This window comes from Gracilinanus agilis, chromosome 4, assembly GCF_016433145.1.
Source record: "Gracilinanus agilis isolate LMUSP501 chromosome 4, AgileGrace, whole genome shotgun sequence".
Classification (NCBI taxonomy): Eukaryota; Metazoa; Chordata; class Mammalia; order Didelphimorphia; family Didelphidae; genus Gracilinanus; species Gracilinanus agilis.
Window position 1 is genome coordinate 119,099,165 of NC_058133.1, and position 26,408 is coordinate 119,125,572.

General features: G+C 35.9%; 1 protein-coding gene across 4 annotated transcripts in view; it reads left to right on the top strand.

Annotated features, from left to right (window-relative positions):
• TATDN3 (TatD DNase domain containing 3) overlaps nucleotides 1-18,702 on the top strand; it is a 19,617-nt gene extending 915 nt beyond the window's left edge. The window contains exons 2-10 of one of the 4 annotated variants that reach the window (XM_044672067.1): nucleotides 2,761-2,793; nucleotides 3,838-3,911; nucleotides 4,210-4,294; nucleotides 5,544-5,606; nucleotides 8,741-8,850; nucleotides 9,695-9,750; nucleotides 11,893-12,035; nucleotides 14,169-14,249; nucleotides 17,721-18,702. In XM_044672067.1, the coding sequence (XP_044528002.1) occupies nucleotides 2,761-2,793; nucleotides 3,838-3,911; nucleotides 4,210-4,294; nucleotides 5,544-5,606; nucleotides 8,741-8,850; nucleotides 9,695-9,750; nucleotides 11,893-12,035; nucleotides 14,169-14,249; nucleotides 17,721-17,864 (789 nt within the window). In that variant the 3' untranslated portion in view covers nucleotides 17,865-18,702. The remainder of the gene's footprint in view (nucleotides 1-2,760; nucleotides 2,794-3,837; nucleotides 3,912-4,209; nucleotides 4,295-5,543; nucleotides 5,607-8,740; nucleotides 8,851-9,694; nucleotides 9,751-11,892; nucleotides 12,036-14,168; nucleotides 14,250-17,720) is intronic. The other 3 variants (XM_044672068.1, XM_044672069.1, XM_044672071.1) reach the window with 3 other exon arrangements.
• Nucleotides 18,703-26,408: the final 7,706 nt, after the last annotated feature.

Below are 26,408 nucleotides of genomic sequence, written 5' to 3' on the forward strand. Positions count from 1 at the left end.
GCAGGTAGTCTAATGAAGGGGGGGGGGGGTGTAAACAACATACAAACTACATACAGGGTAAATTGAGGGTAATCAACAGAGAGAAAACATTAGCATCAAGGTGGGTCAGGAAAGGCTTCCTGAAGAGGGTATGGTTTTAGTGAGGACTTGAAGGAAACCAGGAAGCAGAGATGAAAAAAGAGTGTTCTAGGTATGAGGGACCCCCCTGAATGTGAGGTGCTGGTAGTAAACATCTAAAAGAAACCTATACCTGCATATAAAATCCCTGAAAACCCACCCAGCAATTGTACATGCACCCAGCCTTTGCTTAAGGACCACAAATGAGTCAGAGTTCAATACCTGTTTCTTTGAGGCCTATTCCATTTTGGATAATTGATTATGGGGATAGTGCTAATATGCAGCATGGATTTGCCTTTTTGCAAATTCCATTTACTGCTTCCTGTCCCTTCTAAAACTAAGCAGAACTATTCATTTGACTAGCATTTATTAATTGCTTATTGTCTGAAAAATAGGGACAAAATAGCAGATACTGCCCAGGATTGTGAAGATAAAACTAAGTAATATTTGTAAAGCACTTTGCAACCTGAAAGAGCTATGTAAATGCTAACTATTGTGTTAGGTGTTAAAGATACAAAAATAAATCAGTCTCACTTTCCAACTCATTTCAGATCCCAATATGTATTATATCTTCTCCAGTATAAACAATAGAAGGGTATGGCACTTACTTGTGAAATGAAGAGTCTGGCTAATCCACTTTAAGAAAGACAAAGATAAAGCGGAACCCATTTTATATAAAAGTCTATTAATGCTGAACCTACAAGCTCTACAAATTAGAGGATTTAGGGTCACAAGGGAAATTGGAAAAACCTCATCTTTTTACAAATAAAGAAACTGAGCCATGGAAATAGTAAATAGCAAGGTCAGTAGTCAGCACCATGAAACTGGATAACTCCCAATGTGCAGGGCCTTGTGCTTGATGCTTTTGAAATGAAGAAAGTAGGCCTCCTGGTAGGTAAATAACATCCTGAAGACAGCACATATGTAGGAATCTAAAAGGCATGCCCAGTGAATCTGTATGAAGCCAGTGGATGAGCCAGATTCCTGGAAAACCAAACAAGGGCAGGGAAAATCATCCTCAAGTTTCCAGTTTAGGGCCTATATATAGGAAAAAACTGTATCTAGACCAACATGATCATTATTGAAATATTTAGAAGACTTCTAGTAGACAGCTAGGTGACATAGTAGATAGACTTTTGGATTCAGTCAGGAAGACTTGAGGTTAAATTCAGCCTCAAACACTTGATAGTTGTGTGACCCTGAGCACAGGGTCTGCCTAAGTTTCTCCAGCTTTATAAAATGTAGATAATAAAAGCTCTCTCCCAAGGTTGTTGTGAGGATCAAATGAAGTAATATTTGCAAAGTGCTTAGCATAGTACCTGGCACACAGTAAACACTATTTAAATGTTGACTAGTAGTAGAAGTAGCAGTAGTAGTATGAAATGAACATTTGAGTAGCCCATGTTGTAGTAACTTGTAGGAAAACTCCCATCTAGAGAGGAATGAGAAAATGTTATGCTCATACCTCTCTTTTCCTTCTCTTGGTTTCTCAAGGTAAAGATCCTCAGGCTTATCAAGGTACTGTCCAAATTGGCTCTGGCTCTCTCTGCATTGAAAAGCAGAGAATTGTCTCTTCCAAAAGCTTCTGTTCTTGGATTTCACTGTCAAGATTGGAAGGAACTAGAGATTATCATAAGATTAGAATTGAAATGACCTTAGAGGTCTTCTAGTTCCGCTTCCTCAATATAGAGATAAAACAATAATCACGATAAAGTAAATGACTTGATCAAGATTGTATAGATTGTGAGTAGCAGAGCTGGAACCCAAATCTAAGTCTCCTAATTTCCAGTATACGGCTCTTTAAACTCTGACACTTTAAACTACTCTTAAAACACTCTGCCTGTGAAAGTATTTCTCCCAAATCTTTCCATATTTATCATATATAAGCACATATTTATCATATATAAGCACATTAATTTTAATGTAAACATTGGACCAACTTGAAGACTGAAAGATGTTTATTGTTAATAACAGTAGTATTGTACTTGGTTATCTTTTAGTTTATTCATGATATTCTTCTCAGAGGTATATTGGATAGCTGATCAGGAAGACTTGCATTTCATTCTTGCCTCTGACCTATATGGCAGTGTAAACCTGCATAAGAGGCTTAACTTTTTAGTACTCCAAGCAACTCTGTTAAGACAATAAGCCTTTGTATTGATAGAATTTCCTCATCTGAGAGTTCTCTATACCAGTGAAATCATAGGTTCAGTACTTAAACCCTATTCTACTCATTCTCCTTCCTCAAAACTGCCTGCCTCTTCTCATTGTGTGGGCCAATTTCAAAAAAAGAAGGATGTGGGGCAAGATGGATAGCTCAACTAGGACCAATATTTTGTAGGATGCACCTCAATTAAAAATAACTTTTGTTCCTTGTCCAATTTCACTAGGCCCTCTTATTGTGCCTTTATTCTGAAAACACAATATGTTCTGTGAATGAATATATATTGTTTAACTAAGCCTGAGCCCAACTTAGAACTCTTAAATTGTCCCCATTTTCTAGCTACTTTATCTGTTGCCATTCTTTATGGCTTTTTAGCTAGTTTTCAAGTAATCACATGTTCTGATATACACATTCATTTAAAATGTAATTACATGTAAATATATTTATTATATTTAAAATTCATATTTCCTATCTTTTAGGACCTTGAAGATGTTTTGGAAAGAGCCAAGAAGGTCAGTGGCTATGGCCTATACCAGCGATGGTGAACCTTTTAGAGACTATATGTCATGCCCTGCCTGCCTCCTCCCCTCACTGCAGGATATGTCCCCCTACCTCCCATCCTGGCTCACTGCATTTCCCCAGACAGAGGAGAGAGAAAGGGAGGGGAGAGTAGTCTGGGTGTTCTAATCAGGGGAGGGAGTAAGCACATCGATTGGGCTGGTGGGCAGAGGGGCAGGTCATGTGAGAAATGTCCTTAGACACATGTGAAGAGGGGATGGGGAATAGCTGCCTCTGGGACATGTGCCATACATTCACCAATACGGACCTAGGCATTAACAATATTTCATATTGGTTATTAAGTCTATAATTTAGATTATACTGAGGATGTTGGATAAATTTGAATTTTTTTCAGGGAAAAAAAATACAAGAATAACAAGTGGTTAATTCTTAGAAAACCTTTTGAGGTCCATATCTCAGAGAAATGAAAGTACAGAAAGTAGATCCCAATTTTCCTCTTTTCTACCATAGACAACTTCCAAAAAACTATGCTTATAGAGAGTGAGGTTAACCAGAACAATTAAAATTCCTAGATTTTTAAAAAATAGACAAAAATTTTATTTTTTCACAACTGACAAAAAAACAGATAAAATTCTGACAAATTTTAAAGTGAAGCCTACAAAATATTTTTATATTTAAAATACAAAATACAAAGAAAGTAAATATAAAATCAAAATTTAGGTGAAAAACAAGATTCTAAATCTAAATTACATATAATAAATATATGTGTAAATTTTAAGATGCTGCAATACTCATATAAAGTTATTGCTCATTTAAGACCAGTTAATGGTTCTTTAGGTCAATATCAGGGAAATCTTCTTGAATAAATGAGATTAACTCTGTTATATTTTACTTTAAGGTTTATAAAACACTTTATAATAACTCTGAGAGCCAGGTAATAGAAATTTCATTATCCTCATTTTCATCTCAAAGACAGTCACATAGTTTGTAAATATGTATTGTTTTGTGCTCTAAATCTTTCTGCTTTCTTGATGCAGGCCGGTGTGTTGGCCATTGTGGCAGTTGCTGAACATTCAGGAGAGTTTGAAAAGATCATGCAACTTTCAGAAAGGTAACGCCTTGTTTATTTCATGTGTGTATGTATGTTCATACATGTATTTTTTAATATCTGAACATTAAAAGTAGATATACTAAAACCAGTGAAGTTGTGATAATTTATAGACTTAGGTATCAAATTTATAGTCTGAAGATTACCAAGTGCTTAGTGAAAGGGAACACCAAAGCAGACTTTAATATGTTCCTGAACAAGTGGGGGACTCCATAAATATTTTTTTTCTGGTTATCTCAAAAATGAAATAATAATGTACTTTTTTTGCTCTCCTACTTGGTAACCATTTCCTTATTTTTAGATATAAGGGGTTTGTTCTGCCGTGCCTAGGTGTTCACCCTGTTCAAGGACTTCTACCAGAAGATCAACGAAGTGTAACTTTAAAGGTACTGTCAGATGGAAAGAGTAATATTATTAAACTAACATGTATTTCCTAGTATTTGCAGTGAAGATATGAGTCTTGTGTTCTTTATTGTTTTAAATTTTTTTTCTACATTTGTGATCCTAGCCTGCATTTTAAAACAGTTGCTGACTTTATTTTTAAGGAGCAACTATTTTTGTAGTAGCTTCCTAACAGTTTCATGAACAAAGTCAGATTTGTTGCTATTAATTTTTACATTAATGATTCTCAGTTCCTGTATTGGAATATTCCATTAATATGTATTTATTAAGTAACTGTTATGAAACAGGTTGTATCTGACATAGGGAATACAAAGACAAAATCAAATAGTCCCTGCTCTTGAGAAGCTTAAATTTTACCAGGGGAATCAATATTTCAAGTTCTCCCAAAGTTAGGAATCATTGCTATACAGTGCCTCTCTCAGCTGATTGAAATTTAAAGCATAAACATTGTTAAATTTAGGAAGGTGATTATAATACAAAAATTTAACATAATTCTAGATTCTCAAAGCAAAAATTCATCAAACTTAATAACATTTCCTCTGTTACTTGCAAGTGATTAGTATTAATACCTAATAGAAGTCACTGGCTCTTATCATACGAATAATATACAGTTTATTCTTGTCTCCCTAACTAGATTTTGTAAGTTCCTTAAAAATGGAAATTACATTTTTTCTATTTCTTTTCCTTTTTTGAAATTTCTTTTTTTTTAAACCTTACTTTCCATCTTAGAGTCAATATTGTATATTGGTTCCAAGGCAGAAGAGTGATAAGGGCTAGGCAATGGGGGTTAAATGACTTGCCCAGAGTCACATAGCTAGGAGTGTCCTGAATTCAGATTTGAACTCAAGACCTCCTACCTCTGGGCCTGACTCTCAATCCACTGAGCTGCCTAGCTGCTCATCTATTTCTTTCAGCATGTGTTAGGAGTGTGGTAAACATTTTGGTTGATGAATAAGAGATAAGGCACAAGGAGTTAAAATATTTGCTTGGGATTACACATATCTTTAATATATTGGAGTGGAATGTGGGATTTTTGGCTAAGCAACAAATTAAGGCAAGGTTGTAGGTTAAAAATTCTGATGAGCAAAAATTATCCGCTAAATGCTTGAACTCTTACAGGTTCTTAGACATAAGGTATTTTAACAACAACTATAATTAAATTAAGTAATTGAAGATGAATAATATTACTTCATTTTAAAATTTTGTTTTATTTAAAACAATGTTATATTTTAGGATTTGGATGTAGCTTTGCCACTTTTGGAAAATTATAAAGATCGCTTGTTGGCAATTGGAGAGGTAAGTCCCCTTTGACTAACCATGACCATCCTATCCCACAGAAAATAGCTCATCTCTGGCCTGAAAACATTTCTTCCTTTCTGTCCTAGTCATCAGGTTTGCTTGGGGTATGCCAATCAGCATCCAACATTTCAACAGTTAGATACTGGGTGTTTTTATCTGCAAAGCATTGTAAGAAGCATTAAGTTAAATTAGAAATTATATTTATTCTCAAGGATCTTACAATCAGAAAGGGAAATTAAAACATACACAAATAACTAATAAAAAGTAGAATAAGATAAGAACCAAAGAGGTTTGAGAATTAATTTAATTAAAAATAATAATAAAAGAATTAATTAATAAGAATTAACAAAAGAATTAAGAGCCCAAGAGGTATAAGAATAAATAAGAAATGTTTGTTTCCAGCTGTAGTATTGAAGAAGATTTAAGTAAAGAGATGACATTTGAGTTAGGCTTGAAGCAAAGTGAAATAATTAAAAATTTAAAAGGTTAAAATGTAGAGATAATTTTGAGATAGAACTGATAGGCCTTATTGGAGATGGAATTAATGTAGGCAGAAGCATCAAAGATGATTCTGTGGTTACAAGCAAAGGTGACTGGTGATTAAAGGTTATATACCATTAATAGGAGAGTCAGAAGGAAAAGCAGGTGTTCACAAAAAGTTTAAGAGTTGGAAGGGACCTGAGCATCCATATAGGCCAAGCCATTCACCAAAGAAATCTCCTCTATAACATACCTGACAAGTGGTCATTTAGCCTAAAGAAAGAGCTATAAGGAGGAGGGCTCCACTACCTCTTGAGGCAAGCCATTGCACTTTTGAATAGTTCTACTTGTTAGTTTTTCCTAGTATCAAATCTAAAATTTCCTTTTTGCAACTTCCACTCATTGCTTCTCATTCTGAAAAGAGTAGAACTAAGAACAGAAAAATCTTATCCTCCCCTTAATGACAGCCCTTCAACTCCTTGAAGACAGCTATTATATCACTGCCTATGTCTTCTCTTCTCCAGGCTAAATATGCTCAGTTCTTTCAACTAATGAATCTTCAGATGGAATAAACACTAGACCCTTCACCATCCTCATTGCCCTTCTCTGGATGCTCTCCCATCTTATCAACACCCTTCTAAAACTATGGCACCAAGAACTGAACTGAGTTCTTAAGTTAAGGTTTGGCTAGGACAGATTAGTATGACTTTTACTTCCCTGTTCCTGGAAGCCACACTCCTTTTAATGCAGCCCATAAATGTTGCAGTAAGTAGCAGCACACCAGACTGCTAACTCCTATTAGGAGTTATGTAGAACATAAAGGGAATATAAAAGACTCCCCCTATTAGAAGTAGTTTGAGCTTGCAGGTCTCTAGCATTTCCAGATATTCTTCACTGTTATCTAACTATGCATCTTCATCCTTCTTCTATTTGTGGAGTTGATTTTTTGGTACCCAAGAACAAGGTTTTATATTTCTCCCTATTAGATTTCATTTTATTAGTTTCAGCCAAATGCTGGAATCTGTGAAGAGCCTTTTGAATCCTGACTCAGCTTTATGTCATCTGCAGATGTGGTGAATCTACCATCTATGACAAAAAAAGGATAAAGAGGATATTTGCCCTTCACCAGTCTTGTAGTACTCTTTTCAGTCATTGCTGATGATGACTCTGAAATCTCATCTGCCAGCTCTTTCAGAACCCCAGGATGTTGTAGAATCATATTCAGAATAGAATTTTCCCTTGTTTCCTCTACCCTTTGAAGAATGAAATTATCGCTCAGGTACATCAAGAAGTTACAAGCAGCTTTGTTTTTGGCAGAAAGAGCCCCCAAGCTGATTTTAGCTAATTGAATTCCCTCATCACTACTATATCATATCTTTGTTTCAGACTTGTACTGTATTCCCCATCTCCTCATCATTTCTTCCTATAAGGATAATAAACTCAGTTTGAGGATCTGGTGGTATATTCGAGTGGAGATGTCCAATAAGCAGAGCATAAAAGAGAGATTAGAATGGAATTAGAGATTTTACATGTAGAAGCCACAATTCAGAGGCTTTCAAATGAAGTAGTAGTTGTTGCTGAGATCTGAGATCTTGGAGTAGACACCATTCAAGGGAAAGAGTAGAGGACTGAAGAAAGAGCTTTATTAGTACCTACAGTAGGAGGTAGGAGAAAGAACAGAAGGGAACTCAAACTCCTCAGTAAACTTGAGAGAGTGGAAAGCAGACTTTATGGTTTCCCCACAGGTCTTTCAGGTGAAAAAATAATTCAGTGGTACTTGTCTTCATCTTCTGTTTACTTACCATTTTTCTTTCCTATAAAAAAAGTCATCTATTTAATTTAGAACAGTTTTTAGACTTCTACATGAGTACAGGTATCCCTTCCTCATCAATACTTTCCCCATCATGGTTTTACTATATCACAGGTCACCATAAAAATTTTAATGGGAATTTTGGAGAAGTTTTGTGGAAGCCACAGAAGACACACAAAGGCCAGCAGACAACACAGAAAAAGTTTAGAAACTCAGAAATGCATTAAATGTATGCATAGCATCATATAATACCAATATGTTTTATCTTTTAATATCAAATATATGGTTTCTTTTTTAAAGAAAAAATAAGCAAAAAAAGTTAGTCTTTGGGGTGAAAAAAAACATGAAAACTAGAAAATGACACACAAAGGCTAGAAATGTTAACAGTGACCCACATATAGTCTATGACCAAATATTTAACCCAGATTTTACAATAAGGTTACTGTAAACCTTCTATAAAAGAAGAAAAAATTCACACCACTTCTACTTCTTCACTGGTATGAAGGAAGGGTCAAAAAATTTTATTGCAGATTTTTCAGATTGCAAGTTCACCGCACCCCTAACCCTTGTGATATGGAAGGCATACCTATAATTCTGAAACTGAATTTAAATATCTGAAGTCTCAGATGAAGATCTCCAGACTAACAAATATTTTCGAGTGGGTAAAACATGGGTATGTCACATGGTAGTATTGAAGATAATAGATTCTAACTCCAAAATTCAAATCTAAGCAAACTCTGTATTATAGCAGGACATTTACACACAAGAGATGATTTTTCTTTTCTTATTTTTTTATTTAGAATTAAGACAGCAAAAATAACTCTTTCCTTTCTGTTTGCAGGTTGGATTAGATTTCTCCCCAAGATTTACCAGGACTGATGAGCACAAGGAGGAGCAGAGACGAGTCCTTATCAAACAGATCCAATTAGCTAAAAAACTAAATTTGCCTTTGTAGGTTAAGCAATTTTTTTAACATTAACATTCAACATGTATTAAGTGTATATTACCATATTCAAGTTTCTGAGCTAGAGTTCAGGGGAAATGTAGCTAAATAAAACATGGTCCTTGGGTCCTTGCCTTTAAGAATCTTATAGTCTGGCGGGAGTGCTAAGATGTATACACAAATAACTACATACAATTAGAATATGACTAGAATATGACAAATGTATGAGAATAGCACAAACAAAACGTTCCGATGAAATCACTGCATGCTATAATAAGAAATCAGAAAAGCTTTGTGGAGGAAATGATGTTTTAACCAGACCTCCAGGTATTTCAGAGAAGGAAAGGTATACATTTTGGGTTTCAGAAAAGAGCGTGATAGAAGAAGACAAACAGTCAGGAAAGCCTAGGACATGTGCAGAAGAGAACAGGTTTGACTGGAGTGAATAGGATGATAGGGAGAATGAGTTCATAGATTTGGAGCTGGAAGGAACCTTAAAAGTCCAGCTCACTCATTTTACAGAAGAAATTAAGACCCAAAGATTTTAAGTGACATGTCTGAAGTCACATGAAGATTTACTGACAGAAGAAAGATCTGAATCCATGTTGTCTGACTAACCCTGAGACTCTTTTTGCTATAGCAGAGTAGTGTAAAATAAGCCTGGAGAAGTTGAGCAGAAATAGAGAATGAGGACTTTGAATGGCAGGCTAAGGAGCAAGTAATCAAAGTGATTCTCCTTTTAAAGAGTTTTTACTTTTCCTCTCTCAATTATGCCTGTGTCATCAGAATAAGTATAATAGTCTGTTTTCTATAGTCTTCTAGCCATAAGAGAAATATGATTTTATTTTTTAGGAATGTTCACTCACGGTCCGCAGGCAGACCAACCATTAATCTCTTACGTGAGCAAGGTAAATGGGTTCTCGGGTGGCATGTGTTTCTTGAAGCAAAGGATACCTTCTAAATGTTTGTAGTACAAGGCATTATAAATTATGTGGGGTTATTTGATTGTTGACCACAAAATATATGGCCCGCTTTCCCCAGAATAAGAAGGTCTTTAAGTATACTAAATACAATAGCCAGCATAGCTCAGTAGTGTGTTTTGAAGACCTCTGAAACTTTGGAAGCAAGAATTGTATGTCTGAGCAGCCAAACATTAATGAGGAGGAGGTTGATTTGGTTCAATTTTTTTTCTTTTTATAATTTTTATTTTTTAGAAAAATTTTCCATGGTTCATGATTCATGTTCTTACTCTCCCCTCTACACCCACCCCCCACCCCTGTAGCCGAGGCGCATTTCCACTGGTTCAAGACCCATTTCCGTATTACTGATAATTGCTCTAGGGTGGTTGTTTAGAGTCTACATTGATTTGGTTCAACTATATCAATATAATATAGATAGCTGAACTATTAAGTTTGTAGGTCATTTACCTCTCCAGTTCTCCATCTCCCAACTAACAGCTTAGAGCACTTACCTTAGAAGAAATATATTTGTCTGTTTGGCTATGTGAAGGCAGCTTTATTCCAAACCTTGGTTTGGTAATAAAGAAGATTAAAATTACGGAGTATAAAACATTGTTTTTTCAGACCACCACCAGCCACTCTTGACTCAGTCACCCAGTCTGGGAATGACTGATTTTCTGGATTGTAGTAACTTAACCACAGCTTCACTTCATCAAGAGCAGGACAAAGATGAAATGCAGAGGGACTGTGAAGCAAAGTATTTTTGTATTCTTTTTGCATCTAAGAATACCCACCTAATGGTTGTCTGCTATCAATAAACTGTAGTTGGATTTTTTTCTTTCTCTTTTTAATGGCCTCTTCTTTTTGTTTTTTAGCTTTTAAAAATATTTTTTCAATTACATGTAAAAACAATTTTAACCTATTTTTTAAAATTTTGAGCCAAATTATCTCCCTTTCTCCCACCCTCTATACTCCCAGATAGTAAGCAGTCTGATGGATATATTTTACATGTTCAAAAATGTAAAACATTTTTCATTATTATTCATTTTGTGGAAGAGAACTCAAACCAAAAGAAATGAAGAAAGTAAGATATAGTATATTTTGGCCTGCATTTAGACTCCTATCAGTTCTTTCTCTGAAGGTTAATAGCATTTTTTCATCATAAGTCCTTAGGGATCTTCTTAGATCACTGTTTTGCTAAGAAATAGCTAAGTCATTCACAGTTGTTTCATTTTATAATACTGCTGTTACTATGTATAGTGTTCTTCTGGTTCTGCTTACTTTACTCTGTATCACTTTGTGTGAGTCTTTCTAGGTTTTTCTGAAATCATCCACATCATTTCTTATAGCACAATAGTATTTCATTATAGTCATATACCACAACTTGTTCAGCCATCTTCCATTTGATGGACATCCTCTCAGTTTCCAGATAGCCACCACAAAAAGATCTGCCATACATATCTTTGTACAAGTAGGTCTTTTTCCCTTTTTGGGGAGAATGTGATATTTGATGCTTTGATGCTAGGTAAGCCCATTTCCTCTTACCCTCATTTCTTTTGGGGTACACAGGAGCTATAGGAAATACTGTTTAGTATCTAGTACAGGTTGCTGTAGTATATTAGAAAGAACACTGGATTTGGAGTCAGAAAGCCAAGATTTTAACCATGGCCTTACCACTTAATAGCTGTATTTCTGGGATACAGGATCAAAGGATATGTACAATTTAAAAAACTTTTGGGCTAAGAGATCATCTAGTTCATGTTTCTTAGTTGTTTTTTTAAGATCTAAAGATTTAAAGATAGATCTTAAAAAAATTAAAACTAATAAAAAGTATAAACTAGATTATCTCTTTACTGCCATTGTTTTCCAAGGCCAGAGATACTCAAGAATTAACTATATTACCTATTCTAGTAATTGATGAAATATCATACATTCTTTAATTCAAGTATTTAGCGATCAAGTGGCATCCTATAATCATTATGGTTGTCATTTACTTAAAACCCTTGATCTCTCTTTTTCATTTATATTAATGAAGAAACTTCTTTTAAAACAATCTGAATGGAATACGTGTCTATCTTTGCTTTTTGAGAGGTGCTGAAAAGGTGCTACTCCATGCGTTTGATGGCCGCCCATCTGTAGCCATGGAAGGAGTGAATGCAGGATACTTTTTTTCAATACCTCCTTCTTCTGCAAGGAGTGAACAGGTAAATTCTTTCTCTAAACCCCAGCATAGTGTTTATAGTCTACCAAACAAGCTTTATTTTACATTCCTGTATTATTAGGTACTCTGCAAAAGTTAAGCTTAAATATCATGGTATTTCCCTACTAATGTCTGTAGAGAATAGTAAAAAAATAATAATAAATAGAGACAGTAAGAAAAGAGAATATTTTTCTTATTATTTGTAGGGGATAATTCATATTTTACAGTTATGTCTATCTGTCCCAGTCATATTTTAAGGAAGAAAATCCCATGCTTTTTTTTTTTCAGCAAAGCAAAGACAGTAATAATCAAATAGCCTTTTTTCTTCTTGATCAAAAATCCAAGATGGAAATTCCATTTCTTAAAAAAGTAGTTAATTTAGGATTATCAAGCAATGTGTCATGTAATATTGCTTTTTAAAAATAAACTAAGTATGGATTCTAAGACACAAGAAATAAGGAGTTTAAGTGAATTGCCCAGTGTCACATAGCTAGGAAGTGTCTGAGGCCAGATTTGCATTCAAGTCCTCCCAATTCTATCCATTTTGCTACCCTGCTGCCGCTAATAATATTGATTTTTCATGCATAATTGGATACTGAGTAGATTGCTAATGGAATTGTAGGTGAGAAAGGATCACTGAGGATTGGCAGTAGAAGAAAAAAACAAAATTTTAATGGAAATGTGATATTTGATGCCTTGATGATTTGCTGGCGAAACCATTTTCTACTACTGGTCTTATTTCTTTGGAGTACTCAGGAGCTCTTGGAAATACTGTTTAGTATCTAGTACAGGGAGCCATAGTATATCAGAGAGAACACTAGATTTGGGTTGAGAAAACCTAGGTTTTAATCATGGCCTTACCACTTAAGAGTTTATATGACCTAGACAAGACACTCCTTCTGAGCTTCTTTCTTCCTTTGTAAAATGTCATACCTGCCCTGCTTCTTTCCAAAGTTGTCATGAAGATGAAAGGAGGTAACTTACAGAAAGATCTTTGAATACAGTAAAGTGCTATGCAAATAATAGTAATTATTATAAATGCATAATCAGTATGAAATTAGGATTCTTCTTTTTTTAACATTTAATAATATTTATTTTTTAGAAAAGTTAACATGGTTACATGATTCATGCTCCCACCTTCCCCTTCACCCACCTGTTTTACCACCACCCCCCCCATAGCCGATGCACATTTCCACTGGTTTCAACATGTGTCATTGATCAAGACCTGTTTCCAAATTGTTGATAGTTACATTGGTGTGGTAGCTTCGAGTCTACATCCCCAATCATGTCCGCCTCAACCCATGCGTTCAAGCAGTTGCCTTTCCTCTATGCTTCCACTTCTGCAGTCCTTCCTCTGAATGTGGGTAGAGTTCTTTACCATAAATCCCTTAGAATTGTCCTGGGTCATTGCACTGCCGCTGGTACAGAAGTGCATTACATTCAGTTTTACCACAGTGTGTCCATCTCTGTGTACAACGTTCTTCTGGCTCTGCTCCTTTCACTCTACATCAATTCCTGGAGGTCTTTCCAGTTCACATGGAATTCCTCCAGTTTATTATTCCTTTGAGCGCAATAGTATTCCATCACCAACATATACCACAATTTTTTCAGCCATTCCCCAATTGATAGACACATCCTCATTTTCCAGTTTTTTGCCACCACAAAAAGCGCGGCTATAAATATTTTTGTACAAGTCTGTTTATCTATGATCTCTTTGGGGTACAAACCCAACAATGGTATGGCTGGATCAAAGGGCAGGCCTTCTTTTATAACTCTTTGAGCATAGTTCCAAATTGCCTTCCAGAATGGTTGGATCAGTTCACAACTCCACCGGCAATGCATTAATGCCCCAATTTTGCCACATCCCCTCCAGAACTCATTACTCTCCCTTTCTATCATTTTAGCCAATCTGCTAGGTGTGAGGTGATACCTCAGTGTTGTTTTGATTTGCATTTCTCTAATTATTAGAGATTTAGAACACTTTCTCATGTGCTTATTGATAGTTTTGATTTCTTTATCTGAAAATTGCCTATTCATGTCCCTTGCCCATTTATCAATTGGGGATGAAATTAGGATTCTAATATTTTCAATATAGACATGGAATCCACAAAAGTTATATTTAACTTACTCTCATATTTTAATATTTAATAGCTTTTTTTCCTTTAAGAAGCAGAAACTTATAAAGCAGCTTCCATTATCTTCTATATGCTTAGAAACAGATTCACCTGCCCTAGGACCAACAAAACAGGTAAATGATATTTCCATTTTAAAGTTCTCAGAGACATTTGCATTTCTTATGTATTTTTAAATTATGATATAAATACAGTATTGAGGGGATTGGATCAACACTTACCATTTAAGATCTCTACTAAAGAAATAAGATCTTGTTAGGCCTTTTTTTTAAATGTATTTGTTATATCCTGAAAGATCTGATCGAACATGAGGTTTTTACTAATCCGTGCATTAAAAAAGTATGAACTTGAGTTCTAGTGGAATTCTGCTTTCTGCAAGTATCTCCCATTTTATTATAGAATCTAAAGGAATGTGTCTTCTTTTTCCGTATCCTATATATTCAGTATCTAGAAGGAAGAACAGAAACACTGTGAAATAAGAGAGAAAGAGCTAGGCTCAGAGATAGGAAGACCTGGGTTCCACCTCTACCTCTGACACATACAGGTTCTGTGACCCTGGACAAATCACTTACTGTGTGTTCCAGGCAACTCTTAATCTAAGTTGAAGGGTAATTGGTGATCTGCAATGGTAGAAAGCATTTCTTTGCTTGGTGTTTCCTGCACTGATAGAATCACAGGTCTGAGCTAAAAGAATCAGTGGGACAGAGAAGAGACTATGACTGCTTTGATCTCTTTTAAAAAAAACAACAAAAAAACCCTACTTTCTGACTTAGAATAAATACTGTATATTGGTTCTAAGGCAGAATTAGCACTAAGTGCTAGGCCAGCATTGGCCAAGGTTTTCAAGTTCGTGTGCCCAAACTGCAACTTCAAGCTGCTTGTGAGCCCACCGCATTACCCCAGAGCGGAGGGAGGAAGCACTCACTTTGGGCAGCTGGACAGAGGGGCAGGGCATGCAAAAAATGTCCTCGGGTGCTGGGAAGACAGGAACAGAACAGCTTCCCCATGCCAGCTCTGTGTGCATGCTATGCCTTTGCCAATGCTGTGCTAGGCAATGGGGGGGGGGGGGGGGTGTTAAGTGACTCACCCAGGATCACATAGCTACAAAGTTTCTGAAGCCAGATTTGAACCAAGGACCTCCTACCTCCAGGCCTGGGGCTCTGTTCACTATGCTAACCTCGCTACCCCTCTTTGACTACTTCTTATAGTCTCAAATAATCCATCATTTATTCACTTATTAGGTTTCTTTTCATGTTGATGCTGTAAATACCTTAGAGAATGTTGCTTAGTATTCCTGTTTATATCCCTCAGATCTGTGACCTTGAGCACTTATAAGTTCCAAAGTATGTTAGGTGAGGCAGTATCCTGGGGGATGTTGGCTATTTATGCTCCCATCTATTTAAGGACTCCACCATCTATAAGCATCTGCACTGTCCAGCTTTTATGCCAGTGGCAAACACCCTGAATAAGCATACAGCTCCTCTTTTCATATTGAGCTTGATATTAATAATCAGGAGGCCATAGAACAAAGTTATCCCTGCGAAATCTTTTGAGGACTGTTGTACAATTTTGACATATGCATGAGAGACTTCTTGTCAGACAATAACCTTTAAGTTGGCACTTTATTGAATCAAATGCTTTTTTTGTCAATAAACCAGCACCATAGGATCTATAACCTCTACATCTTTTAGCTAGTTACATGACTGCAAAGATGTAGCTTTCTTAGAAAAACACCTGTGAGAGCCTCTCTTCCCTTACTTCCATCAGGATGCTTTAGATGCCCATCTAATTTATTTTCGTAGAAATTTTGTAAAAATTGAAAAGTAAGCTTAGTGGGTTAGTAATTATTTTCTCTATCATTTTTCATCAATAAAGAAAAGTTATAGAAATATTTATATTTTCTATTTTTCATCTATTATTGTCCTAAATTTTATCCTTAAATGCCCTTAGAATGATATAGCTTATTTAATTTTATTGACAAATTTGGTAAAATATTTTGTAAATTTGTTTTTCCCTCCATTGCTTCTTATTTGGAGGCGGTACTGCTCATATTCTCTGACAATCCTTCATTAAATTTTATAAACAAATTTATTTTCTAATTTGGCTTCTATATTTATCTGCTTGACTAGGTCAGCTTCTAGACTTTCTTAGTTTCGTTGTTGAGATAGATTTTTTTTTAAACCCTTACCTTCTGTCTTAGAATTAATACTGTGTTTGGTTCCAAAGTAGAAGAGTAGTAAAGGCTAGGCAGTGGAGTTAAGTGGCATGCTCAAGGTCACACAGCTAGGAAGTGTCTGAGACCAAATTTGAACCCAGGACCTCCTGTCTCTTGGCCCAGCTCTCTCTCTACCAAGCCACCTAGCTGCCCTTGGAGATGGCTTTTTAAAAATTGGTTAAATTTAGGAAATGGTGATAATTTCTATTGATGTCCTTTTATCCATTTTTCATTTTTGATATCGGTAATTTAAATAATTTGTTTAAAAATTGTATCAAAATTGCCTTGTTTGTATAATGTATCTTCTTATTTTAATTTTTCCTTTTCATTTGTATTATTCATAAATGATACACAAATTAAAAACAGTTATTTCCTATTTGTTAAAATCAATTTCATTTTTAAGTGGGTTTTTTTGGGGGGGGAAGGTAAAATATTCATTATTTCTAATGGCTTCCAGTTGTCTCTTTGTTGAAGACGGAGATAATGTATGTATGTTTAAAGCTTTAGCTTAGTCTTCAAGCCTTTGACCTTTCTCATTTCTTAGCCTTTAATCACATTTTCCAACAAGGTTTTGTGTTTGTTTGTTGTTTGGTTTTTTTTTTGCTGTCCTTCCCTTTGCCCAACTTTTTATTAAAGCTGCTGAGTATACTTTGATTTAATTGAAAGGGTCTTTGGTTCTTCATAGAATTTCCCTTCATTCTCTGCTATGGCTGTTGGTACATAAGCTGCAGTTATCTCACTTGTTTTATAATCATCCTGAGCACTGTCTTATGAGATGATCAGGTGCCCCATGGGATGATGTTCCTTGTTGCCTTTGGGCATCTGTTAAAGACAACTCTTAATAGCCACATTGTAATTTGCCTTTTAATGCCTCTCTCACTGCAGAAGTGAAAGGGACCATATAGGACTTGAAGTCATTTTGCACTTTTCTTTGTTTCATAATATCCATGTCATTTGAATTCATTACCAAGTGGCCAGGCTACTACTGGTGTTGGGCTTCTCTGTGCCAGCTAGACTGACCTTTGGAAAGCAGACGTGGTTTCTTGCTGGGACTATACTTAAAGCCTAGCCAGATGGTAGAACCTGCCCACTCCTTCATTCTGCTGGCATCAAAGTCGGACTTTGTAGAGACTCAACATTTGTTTAATGTATTTCACAATGTATTGTGATCTTCCTTGTAATTCTGTTTTTAAATGATCTAATGGATGCTTTAGCCATGATATCAACATCTTTAAAAATAAAGGATGGGGACACGATTTTTGTTTTCATTGAAAAGTAACATATCTGTTCTCTGCAGAGTTTCTCTTGCTTGTTTTGTTTTCCAGAACTGTTAGCTGTCATTATTCATCAGGCCAATTTTGCTGTGTTACAGGAGCGGAATGAACCTAAGAACATTTCCATTTCTGCAGAATTCATTGCCCAGGTGAAAGGTGTCTCGGTGGAGGAAGTTAAAGAAGTAACAACTCAGAATGCTTTGAAATTGTTTCCCAAACTCCGGCATCTGCTTCAAAAATAAATAATTTCCCAGTGTAACACCAGGTGGCAGCATGAAGGAGGATGTGCTTTCTGACCAAAGAAAGAACACATTCTGGATAGGAGCCACCAGTATAGAGCTATGGATTACTTTAAATTGTTATCAGATCAAGTTTATGGAAAGGAAATTCAGATGGCAGTTATGGAATCAGGGTTTAGATCTACCACTGACTGGGTGTTGTTTAAAAGTCAATCAAATGCCAAGAGAGGAGGGTGGGAACAAATGCTGCTATTGCTGTTCCTGCCTACACCTCCATGAGTGCCTCATGGAACAGAATGATATCATTTATTCAGGACAAGGGAATTCACATAGGCAAGAGACAAGCATTAATATATTTTGTATAGTACTTGAGCCTAAAGGTCTACCTAATAAGTGCTACTTGTGTTTTAGTCTAGACATTTATATTTATTTTATGTAGATTAAAGAAAGTTTGGCTTTAAGTATCAGTGCTTTTTGCTTGCTGTAGCAATCAATATTATATTTTCATGTTTATAATGTGAAATACACATATGTGATGTGTATACATACAAATTTATTGTTTTAAAAAATTGTATTATCACCAAATCATTATTGCCAAATTGCCATAAACTAAAGCTAAAGAGAATATGAGTTAGAAACAGGAGGTATCTACTTCCTAATAAGCCTAGCACAAGGCCTTGCCTACATCAGGCACCAGTACTCAAAAGTGATCATGTCCTCTTGATCTGTTTCACAGCTTCTAGTAATCTCTACCAGCTCCTGACCTAGTAGGGAGGAAATATTGTATATATGAACTACTTTACTTGTAGAGAACTACAGAAAGTTTCCATTTATATTTATATGTAAACTGATAGAGCAAACGAAATCTTCGTGTTTTTGCTATTATGATTATATGTAATTGTCATCAGGTCTTTATTATTAGGATCTGTTATTGGTTATGTTAACCTTTATTTTTTTTAAACATTACCTTTCATCTTGGAGTCAATACTATGTATTGGCTCCAAGGCAGAAGAGCGGTAAGGGTAGGCAATGGGGGGTCAAGTGATTTGCCCAGGGTCACACAGCTGGGAAGTGTCTGAGGCTAGATTTGAACCCAGGACCTCCCATCTCTAGGCCTGGCTCTCAATCCACTGAGCTACCCAGCTGCCCCTAATGTTAACCTTTAGATGTCACTGCCACATCAAATTCTATAAGACTTTATGAAGTTCTAGATTTTCAGAGTGGGAAGGAACTAGAGGCTTCTACCTCTTGGAGAAACCTGCCACCTCTTGAAGCAATCCATTCCCTTTTTAAATAATTTTTTTAAACTCACCTTCCATCTTAGAATCAATACTGTGTATTAGTTCCAGGCAGAGTAGCAGTAAGGGCTAGACGAGGGGAGTTAGGTGACTTGCCCAGGATCACATAGCTAAGAAGTGTCTGAGGCCATATTTGAACCCAGGGCTTCTCAACTCCAAACCTGACCCTCTATTCACTAAGCCACCTAGCTGCCCCTTGGATAATTTTTATTGTTAGGAAGTTTTTCATGTCAAGCCTAAATTTACCTCTCTACAACCTGAACCCATTGCTCCTATTTCTGATCCCCTTTCCTAAACATGACACAATCCTTCAGATGGTTAAAGATGGCTTTAGTGTTTCCACTAAGTTTTCTCTGCCCTAGCTAACCATCCCCAGTATACAGGATTATTACAATGGCCTCCTGGCTTGCCTTACTGCTGCATCAGGTCTCTCCCTACTCCTATCTAGCCTCCATTCAGTGCCAAAGCAATTTTCCTTAAGCTCAGATAGGACCTCCTCACTCCCCTCCCCAATAAATTCCAGTGGCTCTAAAAGAAAATATAAATTCCTTTGTTTGGCTTTAAACCCCTTCATAATCCAGACCCAACCTATCTATCCAGCCCCATTGGACATTTTACTCCCACACACACCCAAACCCCACTTACCCCAATATTGTCTCACTCCAAACTAGCCTTCCTGTTCATCAAGTGGAACTCTCCTCCTACCCGTGTACCTTTTTAGGGCCATCCCCTATGCCTGGAATGCACTCCTTTCATTTCCCCCTTATAATGTTTTTTTTCTCCAAGCTGCAACTTAAAACCTACCTTCTACATGAAGGCTCACCCAATCCCCTCTAGCTACTAGTGCTTTCCATCACAAACTACTTTGTATTGAACTAATTTACATTTGTTAGCATTTATCTTATATTCAGAGTAATCATATATATACAACTGAGTATATAAAATACTATATGTATATCTAGATATGTATAAATATAGAAATGTGTATATGTATATATATATATGTGTACACACACACACATATATATATATATATATATGTGTGTACACACACACACACACATATATATATATACATATATAGATTGCCTTCCCATTAGAATGTAGGCTCTTTGAGAGTAAGAACCATTTTATTCTTTATAACCCCAGTTTCTAGCCAGGAACTTAACAAAGCCTTATTGATTGATGCCAGCAGAATGCAAGCTTTGGAAGGCTTTATTAAGGCACAGAGGCAGAGAACAGACCCAATAGCAGATCATGTCTGCTATCTAAAGATCAGTCTGGCTAAGTACAGAGAAGCTCGTCACTAACAGATTAACCATTAGGTGATTAATTTTCAGTGTAAAAAGATATACATAATATTGACTTCATTTCTGTGTAGCTCTCTTGCTTCAAAGACAGTGACAAATAATTGGGGCAGAGAGTTCTAAGAATCACACGTTTTTAGATCATCTATAAATATTACTTTAATGTTGATACTCAGAAAGCGAGATCCTTATCCAAATAATTGATATATTACTGGAGGAACTAAACTATATCAATATTGGCATCTTTGCTGTCATTGAAAAACCAAAAAACAAATTGCAGCTAAGAGAAGGGTGATTCATCTGTTGTCCATGAAGTCACAAAGAAATGAGTTGACAGAGTTCGTTTTACCCTATTCTTAAAGATGATGACGCATTATTTCATGAGACACTTAGTCATCTTGTTTGCACTCCTTGGGATAAGCATAAGCAAAAAGACCAACATGAAAATAATTGTAGCTTGTGTGGCAAAATCAGTTATTGCAAAGATTGAAAGGGTTCTTCTATGAAAAACTGGACAAGATCCTTCAAACCAAGGCAACATTTACTTCAATAATTGAAAATTTAATGTGAAAGTGGACATCAGAGAAGACAGTGAAAGAATACGGTACAGGATTAAGGACTGAAAGAAGCCTGAAACTTGTTGACTAGCCAGAATCTTATACCTATTTGTCTTAACTGCTTTCTTCAAGAGAGTTAAAAGGCCCTGAATATAGCATCAAACAATTTTGGAGACAATGAAATTTATAAAATTAAAAAACTCAACAGGTAACAATCGTTTACTGATCTGAGAGTAAATTTTAAATCAGCTGCGTATAACCAAATCACCAACTTTTAAGGAAAAGATTAAAATATAATTAGATAAGAAAAATGTTGTGATTGTAGCAATTCCAACCCAATCTATTCAAATAACTTATTCGTGCTAAAAAATAAGAAATTGATAAAAACCAATTCATTGGATTATCATCATTTTCTACACAGCTTTAACTGTCGTGGAACAATTACCTCTAGGAGTCAGTTAAATATTTATCAAGTGCCTACGAAATGCCAGGCACTATGCTAAATGCTGAGGATACAAAGAAAAACGAAATAACCTCTACTCTTGAGTAGCTCACAATTCTATCTAATGGGGAATATTACATGCAAGTAACTATGTACAAACAAGCTAGAAACGGGATAAATTGGAAATAATCAATTGAGGGAGGGCATTAAGAGTGACATCGAATAGAAGAAAATCATATCAGCAGTTGTTATTGAAAAGAATCAAGTAAATGAGAATAAAATGTCTCAATAGACATCTCTGTTGCCAACTTACTCATTCTCACCTCCTATAACTAGTGCTTGGCACATAGTAGTAGGCACTTAATTTTTTTCATTCATTCATCTCTAGCTGGAAAAACACCAAGTATTGGTCTAGTAATGGACTATGCATGTCTAACATCCAAGAACTTACCTGACTCCAGGGACACTAATAATTGGGCTGACTACAAGGTCATATATATCTTTTTAGCTATAGAAAATCATGAATATCATTTTCTGGATTATAAAGGGATTGAAGTCTATTTCACTGAAGAAAAAAATCATACTGAGGAAAGGAAGATCTTTGAAATACATACACAAGTACATTATCCACTGCTTACCACTGACGACCATTGCAAACCTTTTTTGCCCTACTAGTCATCATGAGTTGCCGTACCAAAAATAAATTCATAACCTAATGACTAGATTTCTAATGATGACCCTCTTCAAATGGAGGCCAGTCCTTAGATAGCATATTCAAAGGTCACCTGATCATGTTAATACAATCTTGAGAACATACCACTGAAAACTTATTAAATGATATTAATATTTAATGTGAGTAAAATTATTGCTGGAAAGTAGGTGGTGCTCTTGTACTTAAAACAGATAGGGAAAGGGTTATATGGAAGGAACCACTATAAGAGGTTGAGCCATGTTTTTGATTATTAAAAAGGGTAAAGGAGGGGCAGCTGGGTAGCTCAGTGGAGTGAGAGCCAGGCCTAGAGACGGGAGGTCCTGGGTTCAAACCCGGCCTCAGCCACTTCCCAGCTGTGTGACCCTGGGCAAGTCACTTGACCCCCATTGCCCACCCTTACCAATCTTCCACCTATGAGACAATACACTGAAGTACAAGGGTAAAAAAAAAAAAAAAAAAAAAAGGGTAAAGGAAATAAGGAAATGACTCCAATACATGAAGTGATTGCAACCTCTGAGTGTGATCTTGTAATATTCAGACTTCTTCTAGAAAGCAATCTGGGGCTACATCTCTACCTGGCAATCTTTTCCCAAGTCCCAACTCCTACTCCAGTTATGCTTTCCAATTAGAAGTTTCAAACTCAATCAACAAGTATTTATGGAATACCTTCTCTGTGTCCAACACTACACTGTGGAGAAGACGGAATAAGTTTAGAGGCACCTGTATAAGTATAAAAGTGTAAGAATAAGCATAAGTAGGGGGTGTCCGCCTTTAAAGAGCTTACAGACTAGTTGGAGACACAAAGCACTCAACACATGTAGCTTTGAGGTGCAATTAAGTGTTCAGCTCTATGTCCAGTGCTTTAGACTTTCAGAGAAGGGTCTTTTTTCAGCTAGCTGGGGGGCTCTGAGCTATAATGATGGGAAAATTTTATAAAGGGAGAAACTGAGGCTGAGAGAGGTTAAGTAACTTGCCTATGGTCACAAAGATAATGGGCTTGAGGCAAGGTTTTACCTTGTCTTCCTGACTCCAGGTCCAACACTTTATCCCCTAGGTCACCTATTCCTATGTGGCATATGTAGATTATACAAATAATCTTCCAGTCTTAACACAAATTGTCAGGCTGATTCCCCAGAGGGTGTCAACTTGTCCCATTACAGTCTGATAGTAGCCTTGAGACACTGGGAGATTGTTGTCTTTTTTATGTTCATGAACCCCCAGCAGTGTATTTCCTACCATCTTCATCAATTGATAACAATTAGTCAGTCAATTATCTCTTAGGAAGGAGTATTTATTAAGATGATATTTTAAGAACCGTTGGTACAAAACATCCCCCTTACACACACGCCAAATTCTCTGACACATTTTCTATCAGCACATTCATAGTCTAAGGGAAAGTAGGCTCAATCTAGAAAACATAGTAGCAAAGGAAATAAGTAAATAGTCATAGCCTCCAATGAGTTATTTTGCTATAATCCTTAGGATGTCCCCATAGGTATGGTATAGCTTTGCAAAGCCTTGAATTTGTGGAAGAGATAATATTGTCAAACTTCCTCATTTTAAAGGTAAAGAAACTGAAAGCCAAGGAGATCTACTGTCTCCTTTATTTTGAGCAAGGCATTGTATTAGGAAATATAGAAAATAATATAATTCTACTCAAAAAGCTTACAATCTAATGGGGGTGGGGTGGATGGGGAATTTCATACTAAACACAAGCATAGGAACAGTGGAAATGAACTACAAAAAAATTTGAGGGAGAGATCACTTTTAGCTGGGCACATGAGGAGATTTCACAAAGGTACTGCTTGTGATGGAAGAGAAGAGCTCTAAATGGTAAAGATGAGAAGAACATGTTCCAGTCATGAACAAATGCAGAGGCAGAAAAGAGTGTGTGAGATTGAAGAGCTCAAAGTTTTCCCAATGAGATTATAGATTTAGAGCTGTAAGGGATGTCAGAGACTATCTGGTCCAACTTTTTTATTTTAAAAATGTGAAAACAGAAGCCTAAAGTAGTTAAATGGCTTAGCCAAAGTCACATAGGATAGTAAATAGCTGAGACAAAATTCAAACCCAGGTCATTGAACCCCAAAACTAGTAAATATATTTCCAGAATATCTGTCTTATTCCATAGGACTCATGATGAAAAATGTTATCCACCTCCAGGACAGCAAAAGATTTAAAACTCAATTTTAAAAAAAAGAATGTTAAAATTTGTTTTTACATATAATCGAGGGAAAAAAGAAAATAATGTTGGGAAAAACCCAGAATATTTGTCTTAGGCTCATACCTGGACAGTATACAAAAGAGCCTATCTATGAAGACCTCCTTACTTGCTATTTCAATAAATTGGTCCTTTCTCCTCACTCCTAGCAGGGCTACAACATCTGAATTCTATTAACTACTTCCGATACTGTGCCATTCAGCATCACCTGCTAAATCTTTTTGAAACTAGAGGGGAAAGTTTTTCTTTCCCAATTATCTTCCCAATTGCCATCCTTCCCTCCAATTCATCCTGAGCCCAATTAAGGCTAAGCAAATTACACTATGGTTCAGAGACATCTATAGAAGCCAAGAGAACTATGAGAAGGGTCAGAACTGGAGTCTGCTATTGAGTCTGAAACACAAGAGTATGAAGGGTCAAAATATAAAAATAGTTTTGAGTTCCCTGATTCCATTAGAACAACAAAGACTCCTCCATTATGCAGCAATGCTCTTCTATGAAACATTCCCTAATTCCTCCAGCCAAAATTATTCTCTCTCTCCTCAACCAAATTTTCCCAGAGCACTTTTTCTAAACCTGATCTTTGTTTACCATCACACTTTGTATCATACCTATTTTTATGTCTTCCTTTCCTCCCTTCCCACCTCCCAAGTAGAATGGAATGAAATAAAAGGAAGAATCAGTATCTATGTGCTTTTACCAAACTATTCCAAAATTTCAAATAGGGGAGTGTTTGTTAGCTATTTAATTATTTCCCATTGTTGCTCTTTCCTTCTTGTTTCCTCTTTCTTCCTTTTCCCAATTATTATAACCTTTTCTGCTGACCTTTACCTTCTCCTGACCACTGTTACCATCTGCTTCTTCTGCTCTTACCTAAACATTTTTTATCAAATACATTTTGTTTTCATATCACGTCTTGTGAGAAAAATAATTTTAAAGGGGAGGGGAAATGTGGTTCAAAATTAACTAACACATTAACTGACTCTTGATGGTATATGCAAAGTTCTTCCAAATGAACTTTGTTATAATTTTTTCTAATTCTATAAAAAAGTTTCTTAGGTAAAAAAGTTTGATAGGTATGGCACTGAATAAGTAAATTAATTTGGATAGAAAGGTCATTTTTATTATATTAGCTCATCCTACCCATGAGCAATTAATATTTTTTCCAATTATTTAGATCCAGTTTTAATTGTGTGGCAAGTGTTTTGTAGTTGTGATCATATAAATCCTGTGTTTGTCTTGATAGATAGATTCCTAAATATTTTATATTATCCAGAGTGATTTTAAATGGAGTTTCTCTTTCTAACTCCTGCCACTGAATTTTGTTGGAAATAAACAGAAATGCTGATGATTTATGTGTATTTATTTTGTATCCTGCAACTTTGCTAAAGTTGTTAATTATTTCCACTAGCCTTTTAGCTGATTTTCTAAGATTCTTTAAGTAGACACATTGTATCATCTGCAAAAAGTCTTAGGCTTCCTCATTGCCTACTTCAATCCCTTCACTTTCTTTTTCTCCTCTTATTGCTAGTGCTAGCATTTCTAGTAAAATATTAAATAATAGAGCTGATAAAAGGCGAGTCCTAATTTTAAATGTAATACTCTAAGCAAAAATACCAGAAAAGGACCTTCACCTATTATCACATATATATCCAGTGATATTTGGGCATTCGGCAGCCTGTTGGAATAGCAATTGTGCCTACAGGAATTAATAATGAAGAAAAGAATGTCACAACTCAAGGCACACTTCATTTCCCAGGTGCCTAGAATCCAGTAAACCTCAATGGGCATAAAAATTAGCTTAGACATTCCACAACTATTACTGACTACATGGCAGTGTGCTTAGATTCAGGGCTTCCACATTTTGGGGAATCCTTTGGGTAGGCTATGGTCCAGAGCCAGTGTTTTTGTTTTGTTCATTTCTACGCTAAAAATGATGGAGAAAATATTTATAATAGAGCATGAACTTAAAAACGTATCTTGTATACATTTTTTCCTCTGGAGAGTCAG